Source organism: Nelumbo nucifera, chromosome 3 (assembly GCF_055504915.1).
Source record: "Nelumbo nucifera cultivar China Antique chromosome 3, China Antique-T2T, whole genome shotgun sequence".
NCBI classification, from domain to species: domain Eukaryota; kingdom Viridiplantae; phylum Streptophyta; class Magnoliopsida; order Proteales; family Nelumbonaceae; genus Nelumbo; species Nelumbo nucifera.
The window spans coordinates 5,098,783-5,112,063 of NC_142651.1; the positions used below are offsets into that span (position 1 = coordinate 5,098,783).

The 13,281-nt window shown below is 36.9% G+C and overlaps 1 protein-coding gene across 6 annotated transcripts in view; it reads left to right on the forward strand.

The window, feature by feature from the left end:
• Window positions 1-13,281, forward strand: part of HEMG2 (Flavin containing amine oxidoreductase family) — a 39,036-nt gene that overhangs the window by 11,935 nt on the left and 13,820 nt on the right. For 5 of the 6 annotated variants that reach the window (XM_019196963.2, XM_019196964.2, XM_088900861.1 and 2 more), the window contains 6 exons: window positions 369-408; window positions 547-612; window positions 938-978; window positions 1,453-1,585; window positions 10,863-11,036; window positions 11,277-11,351. In XM_019196963.2, coding sequence (XP_019052508.1) covers window positions 369-408; window positions 547-612; window positions 938-978; window positions 1,453-1,585; window positions 10,863-11,036; window positions 11,277-11,351 — 529 coding nt within the window. The remainder of the gene's footprint in view (window positions 1-368; window positions 409-546; window positions 613-937; window positions 979-1,452; window positions 1,586-10,862; window positions 11,037-11,276; window positions 11,352-13,281) is intronic. The other variant, XM_010252480.3, reaches the window with a different exon arrangement.

The following is a 13,281-nucleotide window of genomic DNA, read 5'->3' on the forward strand; positions in this document are numbered from 1 at the left end:
CTTCCCTCTCTTTTTCTGAAACTCTCTTTGTGTACTTCTTCTCTTCCTCTCTTCTTTTCTTCTTCTCTTCAATTTTTCATCATTTTTTTTTTAAATTCAAGACTGATTGTAGTCTAGATCGACTACTGTAGCCTTGAGATGGGTGTGAGAGAACCAGCAATTCATATAGATCCAATTTCTTTTCCGATTTCCAAAATAATTTTTCCTTTTTGCTTCAGTTGAATAATGCAAAAAAAAAAAAGAGAGAGAGAGAAGGAAAAAACCTACAAATGATACATTTCTTTCTTCTATTTATTTTTCAAGTCAGAGTAGAGATATTCTTGCTTAGACGATTTGAAAACATGTTATTTTTTCTTTTTTCTTTCTAGCAGTGTGGGAGAATTCTTTCAGCGTCATTTTGGGGAAGAGGTAAACAAAAGTTCAACTTGAACTAATTTTTGTTTATTTCCAATGCTATTCTCATCATTCCTTTTTTCCTTTTAATACCCTTTAAATTTGCACCAGATGAAGGGGGTGGAGGTTCTGATCACTTTTTCTTTGTGTAAGGTTGTTGATTATCTTATTGACCCTTTTGTTGCGGGGACGAGTGCTGGTGATCCTGAATTGTTGTCTGTGAGTAAAGCCTTGTCATCTTTATATCCAGCCTTAATCTTACAAGAAAGCATACAACTTGATCATACATTCATGCTGATAAAAAAACATGATAATATGTTCATGAAAATGTCTCTTCAGAACTTCTAGCAGTGAACAATGGCATCCAACATGGTGTTTATGAGGTTAAGGATGAAATAAAATTATCGTATTTTTGGAATTTATTATGCCACATTTTTCAACCCTCTTAATATTCTTGGTCTCGTCAACTGTGATGCAGACATTTTGTACTCTCTCTTAATATCCTTCAGGTGTTTCTAGTTACCATATTGTTGTTTTTTAACAGATACGGCATGCATTCCCAGAGCTGTGGAATCTAGAGAGAAAGTAAGTTCCATGCAACTAGCATTTTCCAGTTTCTTTTTTACTTTTGCTCAAGAATACTCATGCAGTATTTGAAATTCATATGTAGATTACAATACTAAATCTTCCACTAATTACGCTAATTTTCTTTTGTATAAATTTATACCAGAAACAGAATTCTTATTGTATTAATAAAAGGAAGAATTGAACTGTCTGCCCTCCTATTAGTTTTAAGGGGGTAGAACAAAAAATCACTTACAGCTATATTGCTGACCCAAAACACAACAATAATACTAGCAGGTTACAAATTTGTCCCGGTCATGGTAGTTCTCGTTCTTGATTCATGCTCTTCAGAAATTACTTAGCATTCTTTGGCATTAAAACTATAGCTTACAATATTGCACACATTAAGATGTTGTGATTATATGGTAGTAGTACAGATGAATATGATTCAGATTCCTCTGATTACTGCTTGTTGTTGATCTGTTCTTTGGTTAGGTTTGGTTCAATTTTTATTGGTGCAATTCGATCTAAATTGTCTGGTAAAAAGGAAGCAAAACGTGAAAGTGGAACTTCTTCAGGGCAAAAGAAGCATCAACGGGGCTCATTTTCATTTCAAGGTGGGATGCAGGTAAGGAGTATGGACTACATTGCTTTTAGCACTTTCAAGTCATTGATGTTTTTATATGTTACTACCTGGATTTGAGAATATGTTGGTGTTTGATAATCATTTTAATATTCTTAATTCATGCCTATCTATTTAGGGGTGTAGATGGATCAAATTCGAATTTGATTAGAAAAATCGATATCCGAATTCAATTCGATATTTGACTGATATCAAAAATCAATGTTCGAATTTGAATTCGATTAAATATTTGAATATTCAAAATTCGAATTTGATTAGAAAAATCGATATCCGAATTCAATTCGATATTTGACTGATATCAAAAATCAATGTTCGAATTTGAATTCGATTAAATATTTGAATATTCAATTTGATTCAAATTCGATCGATTCAATATTTTAGGTAATTAATAAATATATAAAATACATATTTTATTTATATAAAGTATATAAATATATGTCATTTATATAATTTAATTATTATATATAAATTATATAAAATATTTAAATATTTTATATTTTATATATAAGAATTAAATAATCGGTTGAATTCAAATATTGTTTTGGTAATTGAAGAATTATGTTCATTAATCAAGCATAATAGAACTTTACAAGCTTCCCTTGGAGAGGCTCGAGGTGCAGTCTCTCCTAATCAATACAAAGGATCATAAAAATAGATTACATAGCTGCCCAAAATAACGCATCCCTAGAGGACCCTTGTTTAGCAAGAGAATCAGCCAAAGTATTTGCTGACTTGCCCACCCATTGAATTCTAGGAGTTATATGTCTTGTTAAGTATTTGACTTTTTTTATGAGGTCCCTATAATTTCAAACGATAGAATTTGGGTTCATCAGCCAACCCACGATCACCTTGGAGGCCCCTTCAATTAGTAGATTCTCTACTCCAAGTTGGTTGGCAATCTGAATTCCTTGTACTGCAGCCAATAACTCAACCCTTGTAGAGTCCCCTATTCCCACTGGGCCTGAAAATAAAGAGATGATGTTGCCATCCTCATTTCTCAAAACCTCTCCAATGCCTGATGGTCCTGGATTGCCTTGGCTACTACCATCAAAATTTAATTTGGTAAAACCTTCTAGAGGAGGTATCCAAACTGATACAGATCTGTTTTTCTTAATCAAGGAATGGGCTATAACATTCCAATTCCTCCGGAAGTCATCAAAGGAGAAGGAGCTGAAGGAGTCCAAAGATTTCAGCCAATGATTAGCCCTGGTTTGGACACAATCCTTCACTACTGTAAGGGATTTCTCCTTGTATTGGAAGATTCTTGCATTTCTTTCTTCCCAAATGGTCCAGAAAATGGCTGCTCTAAGACACCTTCACATATTTTTTTCCTCTTTTTGTTGGCCAAATAAAGGTAGAGGGAGAAAATAACAACTTTACGTCTGTTGGCTTGTTCCATCTACATCCAAACAAAGAAAAAATACAATCCCAAAGAGCTGCAACGAAGGAATAAGAAACCAGTAAGTGGTAGCAGTCCTCACCATGAGTTTTGCACATTATACACCAGTTTGGAGATAAACATAAAAAAGGCTTTTTCTTTGGCAAGTTTTCCAAAGTATTGATCTTCCCAAGGAACACCTCCCAACAAAAAATAACAACTTTGGGAGGAGCAGGCTTAGTCCAAACTTCTTTCACTGGGAAAGAGCCAAGACTAGTATCAATACAGAGGGATTTGAAAAAGGAGGAGCAGGCTAAGGCCAAACATAAAAAAAAGGCTTTTTCTTTTGCAAGTTTTCCAAAGTATTGATCTTCCCAAGGAACACCTTCTAGTAAAAAATAACAACTTTGGGAGGAACAGACTTAGTCCAAACTTCTTCCACTAGGAAAGAGCCAGGGCTCGTATCAGTACAGAGGGATTTTAAAAAGGAGGCACAGGTAAAGGAGCCTTTTGGAGCAAGGGCCCAAACTCTTTTGTCAGGAGTCAAAGGATCCAAACAAACATTGCTTAATAAACATAGAAGATCAGTGACACAAGCAAGTTCAATCTCCCTCAAGCCCCTATGGAAGCCAAAAACCCAATTCAAAGATAAGGGTAGGACTGGAGGGGAGAGAAAGGAAGAGATAGGTTCTTTATTATAAAAGGAAATATAATAAAGGGATGGAAACAAGTCTTTGAGAGGTAGTTCACCCACCCAAATGTCTTCCCAAAAGAGGGCTGAATTTCCAGAGCAAGCATCATACCTCTCAAAGACTTGTTTAATAAAGATAGAAGATCAGTGACACAAGCAAGTTCAATCTCCCTCAAGCCCCTACGGAAGCCAAAATCCCAATTCAAAGATAAGGGTAGGACTGAAGGGGAGAGAAAGGAAGAGATAGGTTCTTTGTTATAAAAGGAAATATAATAAAGGGATGGAAACAAGTCTTTGAGAGGTAGCTCACTCACCCAAATGTCTTCCCAAAAGAGGGCTGAATTTCCAGAGCAAGCATCATACCTTATGAATTGAAGAAAATTGGGAAGAATGCCATGTATTGCTTTCCAAGGTGTTGTTTGGGTAGCCCGGTGAGATACTCTAGCATCCCAACCAGAGCTAGAATAGCCATGAATGCTATCGACCACCCTATGCCATAAACTTTCTCTTTCCAATGGCCATCTCCAAAGCCACTTCCATAGTAAGGCTTCATTTTTAAGATCTATATTCCCTAGTCCCAAGCCCCCTGCCTCTTTATCGAATCGAATCAGGTCATATCTGAATTCAGTTTGATTACTTAAACTGTATGAATAGAATCTGAATTCGAACGGTTATGATATTTGAATTATCTGAATTTGATTCGATTATGTCGAATCTTAAATTCAAAATTGGATTTTCAAATACTGTAGACATCCCTATATCTATTGATTTGGATAATGTGGCTTACCAAGTGTGATGGTTTTCTATTGTTGTGGCCAAACTCAAACTAACTGGGTTTAAATTGATGGCAACAATGCACAATGTGATTTTTCTAAATGCTGCTATACACTATTCAATAGGAAAACAAATCATATTTTGTAGAGATAGTTGTTAGGTTATTAGTGTGTGTGTGGCTCCAGCCCCACACTTTATTTTATTATTTATTTCTTTATGTTACAGCCTTTGGTAGTTGGGCCAGTTGGGCCTTGTTTATTTTTCATTTGTTTTTAAGTAGGGGTATTAGAGTAACTCCTCCTTTTGTAAGGTCATAAATATATATATATATATAGTGGGACGACAGATTCAATCTAACCAAACCCCTCTTTTCTTCTTTCTTCTCCTCTCTCTTCTCCCTCCTTCTATTTGAATCTTAGTTGACTTCTTTTCTTTTTCTTCCTGAATTACATTAGAAAAACACATCTTTTTGATTCTTTTATTCAAGTTGGTATCAAAGCTTGGCGAGGAAAGACTAGGGTTCTCATGTGAGCTTGATCTGGTCGGCTACATAAGAATTCTTTAGAACTGGATTTTCTGCAGCAGCACCTGGTTCTTGGAGGTTGCTGGAGTATTGGAGAATGCCCAAGAAATTGAAAGATTCTTGGAGATTGCCCGGTAACCAAGAAGAATCAGAGAAATTAGGTGCGACCAAGATTAGGGTTTCAAACTGAGGTGGCGATCAGAGTTTTTTCTGAGAAAGGTAACTATCGGTTGAGACCAAGTTCTTGATGACTGTTCATTGCTGTGAATAAATTCTGGGTGTTTTTTCTCTAAATTTTTTAGTTTTTCAGCAGAAAAGAATTTCCTTTTGGTTATTTTCTTGGAGTTTTTTGATCTGTTAGTGCTCTACATAGAATGGACAATGGAGAAGGCTGGAAGTGAGTTAAAAACACAAGGGGAAGGACTTTTTGGGACTGGTAGCATGACTGAAAATCGTTTCAGATTACCACTGTTAGGTTTGGTGGAACCGATTACTTGGAATGGACCCAATCAACAATGATGGCCATTGGAGGTAGAGGTAAATTAAGTTATGTGATCGGAAACACAAAGAAGCCAGCCAAGGAAGACATATCACATCCAAAATGGGTTCAAGAGAATTATTTGGTGATGACTTGGCTATGCAACTCTATGTATCTTCACATAAGCCGAAACTACCTTTGGGCAAAAACAACCAAGGAGATTTGGGACAACATGAAGGAGACATACTCCCAACTTCTTAATGTTGCTAGAGCTTATGAGCTGAAGTGTGAAGTGAATAATCTCAAGCAAGGGGAGAAGCTAGTCTCAGTGTACTTTGCTACTCTGAAATCCCTTTGGCATGAAATTGATCACTTGGAAACTATTGACTGGGAAAGTCAGAGGGATGTAGCAACATATAGAAAACTAATTGAAACAAATAGAGTGTTTGAGTTCCTAGCTGGTCTAAACTCAGATTTTGGCATTGTAAAACAACAACTTCTCACTAGGGAGAGTGTGACATTATCTCAAGCCTACTCATTGGTTCACAGTGAAAAGAGTAGGAGGAAGGTTATGTTGTCATTTCAGCCTATAGAATCAGCCTTAGTAGCAACAAAATCTAAGGTTGGAGGGGAGAAGGAAAGGAAAATGAAGAAGGAAGATAAAAGAGACATTTTTGTGATCATTGTAAGAAGTCAATACATACCAGGGACACTTGTTGGAAGTTGCATCCCCACCTGATGCCAGTGAGACTCAGGAACAAGAAGGGGAGTACTAATGTGGCAACTATTACAGATAATGCATCCACTTCCATCACAAGGACCACATCCTTAGATGCCCTAGCTGTTGCCTGGGCTGCCTTGACACAATTGGAGAATAAAGCTGGTATTTCTGAGTCATCATCTCAGCCTTCAACTACTACATTTGCTAATCCTACTTCAGCCTTTGCTCACACAGGTACAAGAGCTACAACATATCATACTTCAGCCCCAGGTAACACTAGACCTTTCTGGGTAATAGATTCAGGTGCTTCTGACCATATGATCAGTTTATCCACCTTGTTTACCACCTATTGTTTATCCTCTGGCAGAGACAAAGCATCTATTGCCGATGGCTCCCTTGTGCCTATTTCTGGCAAGGGAGACATTAGACTGTCTGATGCCATCTCCCTATCCTCAGTTTTGCATGTTCCTAAGCTTAGTGCTAACTTGTTTTCAGTTAGTAGTATTACTAAGAATCAAAACTGTTTAATGACCTTTTTTCCTGATCGTTGTGCTTTTCAGGATCTAGAAACGAGGAAGGTGATTGGGATTGGCCGTGAGACGAATGGACCTGCTTGAGCATCCACATGGGAAGCAGAGTGAAGTTGGGAAATTGTTTGTCTCTCAGTCTTTGAGTCAAATTATGCTTTAGCATAACCGATTAGGTAATTTGTCTTTTGGGTCTTTGAAGAGTTTGTTTCCAAATTTGTTTGAGTCAGTCCAAGTGTCTAGTTTGAGGTGTGAAAGCTATGAACTTGCCAAACATTGTAGATCAACTTATCTTTTGAGCAATAAAAGAAGCAATCTTCCTTTTCAAATTGTGCATATTGATGTTTGGGGGCCATATCATACTCCTGCTATAAGGGGTACAACTACTTCTTGTTATTTGTTGATGATTATACCCGTTTCTCGTGGGTTTACCTTATGCACTTTCGAGATAAGGTCCCTTCTCTAACCCAGGTTTTCCATTAGATGGTACTGGCCCAATTTGAAGTCAGGATCAAAATTCTCAGATCCAATAATGCCAAGGAGTACTTTGCAAAACCCTTTGCATCATATCTCTTAGATCATGGGGTCATTCATCAAAGCACTTGTCTCCGTACACCTTAGCAGAATGGGGTTGCTGAGAGAAAAAATAGACATATCTTGGAGGTAGCCAGAAACATCATGCTCAACTCTAATGTTCCCATATGCTTTTGGGGGGATGCAATCCGTATAACTGTTTACCTTATTAATAGGATTCCTTCATGGGTTCTAGACATGAAAACACCATTCAACCTTTTGTATCCAGACAAGGACCTGTTCACTATTCCCCTTAAAACTTTTAGGTGTACTTGTTTTGTTCAAATTCTTGGACCTCATCGCTCCAAATTTGATTCCAAAGCTGCTAAATGTATTTTCCTTGGGTATGTACAAAATCAAAAGGGATATTGCTGTTATGAGCTTGTGTTAGGGAGGCGTTTGTGTCCATGGATGTCACTTTTTTTTTTTGAGGATATGCCCTACTATCATAGGGCTTCTCCTCAGGGGGAGAGTAGTGAGGAAGGGATTTCGGCCCCAAAAGTTCCATTACCTATCCCAGTTACTGAGGGGGAGTGTCGTGAAGAGGGTTGTCAGAAGTGTAGGGAGTTGAGAGTGTATCACAGACAGTGGTGGAGGCAGGTTGATTTTCGTCCTCAACAGTCCGGGCCAATCCCAACACCTTCTACAGCTCCAGATCTAGGCACTACCACTACTCCCACTTTTGAGCCCACTGCTGCAGATACTTTGCCTAACACTATTGAGCCTTAGCCTCATTCTTCAGATGACCTTGATCTCCCAATTGCAATTCGTAAAGGGAAGTGCTGTTGTACTTCATCCACTGCTCATTGTATCTCCAAATTCCTTTTTTATGATTGTCTCTCAGAATCCTATAGATCTTACCTGAAATCTATTGCTACTATTCCTATACCCAGAACAATGCAAGAAACTCTATTGATAACTTGAGTGGAAAGAAGCAATGAAAGTAGAGATGGATGCTCTTGTTAAGAACAACACATGGGAACTAGTTGACTAGCCTAAGAGGAAGAAACCTATTGGATGTAGATGGGTGTTTACTGTGAAATATAATGTTGATGGTTCTGTAGAGAAGTATAAGGCCAGATTGGTTGCAAAGCGATTCACACAAACTTATAGCATTGATTATATGGAAACTTTTGCACCAATTGCCAAGATGAATACTATCAGAGTCCTACTATCTATTGCTGCAAATTTTTCATGGCCACTATTTCAGATGGATGCCAAGAATGCATTCCTCAATGGAGATTTACAAGAAGAGAACATGGAGTTACCCCATGGTTTTTACAGTATAGAAGCGGGAAAGAAAGTTCGTTGACTAAAAATGGCTTTATATGGGCTGAAACAATCTCCAAGAGCCTGGTTTGATAGGTTTAGACTGGCTTTGGAAAAATTTGGTTACATATAGGCTCAGTCAGATCACACTCTCTTCTTTAAGAAGACAGACTCTTCCTTGACCCTACTTGTTGTCTATGTGGATGATATTGTGGTAACATGAAGTGATATTAGTGAGATTGAATCTCTTAAGTAGCATCTTCACAAGGAATTTGAAGTGAAGGACTTGGGGGAATTGCGCTATTTCCTGGGAATTGAGGTAGCTCGACCTAAGCATGGCATTTTTATCTCTCAAAGAAAGTATGCTCTTGACTTATTGGAAGAAATTGGAAAGTTAGGAGTAAAGCTTGCTGACACACCCATTGAGTTGAACTATAAAATAAGTGCAGAAAGTGGAGAACTTCTTGAGGACAGGGCTATATATCAAAGGTTGGTTGGGAAACTTCTTTATCTTTGCCTAACTCGACTAGATATTTCATATGCTATCAATGTTGTTAGTTAGTACATGCATTCTCCTAGGACCACTCACCTTCTTGCGGTGGAAAGGATACTTTCTTACTTGAAGAGATGCCCAGGGAGAGGCATACTCTTTAGGAATAGTGGTCACATGAAAATAGAAGTATATACAGATGCTGATTGGGCTGGATGTATTGATGACAGAAGGTCTACATCTGGGTATTGTGCACTTGTGGGGGGTAATCATTTTCCCGGAGAAGCAAGAAACAAAATGTTGTTGCTTGCTCCAGTGCTGAAGCTGAATATAGGTCCATGGCCAATGGTGTTGTAGAAGTGTTATGGCTGAGATCTTTGCTTGATGAGCTGGAAATTGATTATGAGAAACCTCTGATGCTGTATTGCAATAATCAAGCTGCAATTAATATTGCCCACATCCCAAAAGCATGATAGGACTAAGTATATCGAGGTGGACAAACATTTTATCCAAGAGCGAGTTGCATCTCAAGAAGTGTGTCTTTCTTATATTGCCTCAGACATGCGGTTAGCTGATCTCTTTACTAAAGCAGTCACAAAAATCAAGTTGGAGACAGATTTGCTCAAGTTGGGAATGACAAATATCTACTCCCAACTTGAGGGGGAGTGTAGAGATAGTTATTAGGTTATTAGTGTGTGTGGTTCCAGCCCCTCACTTTATTTTATTATTTATTTCTCTATGTTACAGTCTTTGGTAGTTGGGCCGCTTGGGCCTTGTTTATTTTTCTTTTGTTTTTTAAGTAGGGGTATTAGAGTAACTCCTCCTTTTGTAAGGTCATGAATATATATATATATATATATATATAATATTTAGTGGGGCAGCAGATTCAATCTAACCAAACCCCTTTTTTCTTCTTTCTTCTCCTCTCTCTTCTCTCTCCTTCTTCTCTTCGAATCTTAGTTGACTTCTTTTCTTTTTCTTCCTGAATTACATCAGAAGAACACATATTTTTGATTCTTTTATTCAAGTTATTTCTACCTAATTTTCTTAGTGTTTTGCTTAACTCGGAAAATGTAACCTCTCCTGCTCCCAACACCCCTCTTCCAAAAAATAAAATAAAAGAAAATAAGACAAAACAAAACAAAACAAAATAAGGCTTCAGAATTCATTGCTCCTGAAGGTTTCCCTTGATATACTAGTAGACTTTGTATAGATGTAGGGTTCTTGGTGCTCCAATCTATGAACGTTCCATTTAGGAAGTCTTCCATGCCAACTTGTTCATTTTTCTTTTTCATGATTCTCATCTCATAGTTACAGAAATGAGAGCAAGCATGACAAAAGTGACTGCCATGGTGCTCTTAAATGACAAGATGTAAACAGGGGTTTTTGTTCAAATAAATAGGGTTATGAAGATCTTACATTACTGATTTGTGGTTTAAGACCTCTGTAGCTCACACCTGTGTAATTAAATAATTATCTACAAATTAAGCCTTTTGTCAGAAAAAAAACCTCTAGGAAAGCTGGAATTTCAGAATCAGAATTATCTCATATTGTGTTGTGTGTAAGAATATTGATAAGGTGACAATCTTTTCTTATTATATTGGTCACTGTTTGATCAAAACAGAAAATAAATCAATAAAATATCTGTCATTTATTGTTTAATAATATATCTATGTTATGTCTTAACATTTTTTGTTTCAGTAATGATTCCACCTGCAATAAGGAGCTTTTTTCTCTTTTAAAAAATAATAGTTTAATGGGGGAAAAATTATGCCTTCTATTGCGTTGTTTCTATACTAAATATCCACTCCAGTTCCTCACCTCTTTATCTGTGGCAGAGACTCACTGACACACTATGTGAAGAGCTTGGCAAAGATAATCTGAAACTGAAGTCAAAAGTACTATCTTTGTCTTATAGCCATGATGAAAACTCTGACAATTGGTCAGTTTCATTTGCTGCAAAACATGATGACCCCTCACAAAAGCAATATTTTGATGCAGTCATTATGACGGTGAGTATGCCAGTTCCACATGGAACTACAAATTTAGTTCTTCATATATAAATGAAAATAATAGTGACATTGGCTATAGAGATACACCAAATTTAAGGAATTTAGTAAAATTGACCTGAGTGCAGCATTGCACATTTTGTTTTATTTCTCCTCTTCTTCCATTCTATCGTCCTGATTTCTTTTTTCAACTTTAATGTTGGGAAATATATTGTTATGGAGAACGCATTTGTTTTTCCTCAGGCTCCACTATGTAACGTTAAAGAAATGAAGATAACAAAAAGAGGAAAACCATTTGTGCTTGACTTTCTTCCAGAGGTAGGAAATCCTTCTTCTGAATTTGCAGTAGTTTTTACTTTTTACACATTTGCATGCTTACTAATGTTGTGTGGAATCATATTTATCTTATGTTTAAGTTGTCAAGTATAAATGAAGATATAATAAGCATTCTAATAGAATACATTCATCCTCGCATGAACTTTTGGAAGGCAAGCATGTGCATCTTTGCCCTGCATTGAGGAATTGTAAGCTTGTGATGGTTTGTTTACATCTTCTTGTTCATTCTAATTTCTATTTGACATTTCCTGGGTAATATACATGTGGTTCTATTGCTTATTCCTTATTAAAAAGGAAGGTAGATGTTAATTGAGTTGGTACCTTGTGATGGGAATAGTTTGTTTACAAGGGCACCTATTGGATGAGGTAAAGCTCAAATTGCATTTCTTTCACTGTTATCTTAACCACCCAAATAATTTTCAATAAAAGGATATCTTTAATGTTCCAAAAAATTATAGTTGGGGCTTAGGCAGCTATTTGATGCCAATTGGTTTTGTTGATGTAAGAGGGAGAGTGATGCCTAGCACAATATCTCTCGAATCAGAAATTATTCTTCAAGATCTTCCATCTCTTCAAGAGTGGATATCACTTCCAAGGGTTGATTCTTGTAGTTCATGTGGTCACTGACAATCGTAGAGTCAACAGCAACTATAGTCTTCTCTTCCATGACTTTCTGTTGTGAGCCTCTTCCAATTCTCTTAAGATTATTTGTAGTTCATACATAACAATAAAGGAGAACAACCAGACACAATGTCCACCATATCTTCCAATCTAACAATAGTACCTAAATGAACCCATTTGTATCAGGCAGCAAAACCTGGTATTTGGGCTTCCAAGAACTTCAAAGGAAACTTCAATGTTAAGGAACTTAAGAACTTCCAGATTATGATAGTGTCCAAAAACTATGTATAATCTGAAAACCTCGTTTTGGATCAGAATAGCTCCGCTCAACAGTCTATTCATTTTGATTGTAATTGTTTTCAGTATACCATGATTGTTGTACTTTCACCGAGATCTAGTAATAGTGCCCCTTCTGGATTCATATGACTTCAGAGACCAAACATGGGGCCAGGGGCATCCAAGACACCATTTGTGATGTGATGCTTAATGTAACTAATCCCAAGAACTAAATATCTTTCTAGTGTCAGCAGTGTCTGGGATCCGCCCTATGATTTGAAAAATATTTTAGGGTAAAGTCTAAATCTGGACAATTATCTCTTTCATACTGCTACTGGTTCTCTGGAATGGTATGATTCCTTTCCTGCAGAGATGTTAAATGATATATAAGGGATTCTTTTTCATTCTCTCAATTACTATTCAACTCTTATAAGTGCAGAACAATCAGAGCTTTTTCTCCTGAGAGCCAGAGTATTGCAATGACATTCTGTGTATGCTCATTTAGAGAAAAAATTAAAGATGACTTTGGTTTCTGGAATTTTGGATTGCCAGGAACAAAGTTGCAAAACTCTAGAAACAATACCTCACCTAACTTACCATGTTTTTTTTTTTATTATTGGTGACTATAACTTTCTTTGTTAATTTATAAAAAAATGTCTGCTATTTACATGAAGTATTTCAGTCATTGCACTTTTTAGGCTTGTATTTGTGCCTAACCCATGGATCTTCCCATCTAATTAAATTACTAATCATTCTCCATAGGAATGGTCCCTCTAAACAATTGTGTTCTGGTGACACCTTGTTTAGATTAGCCAATGCATCTACAATGCAGTTGGTGCTATTATGTGATCTTTGAAACTAGGTGAAACTAGATCCTATCTCTTTAGTTAGATTTCTTGATATATATTTTTCCAGGGCCCCACTGTTGTTCTTAAGCCAGCCCGTAATGGTTACCTTTGGATCCCCCTCTACAAACAATTGGTTATAGTTGAGATCCTCTGCAACTCTTAGATCT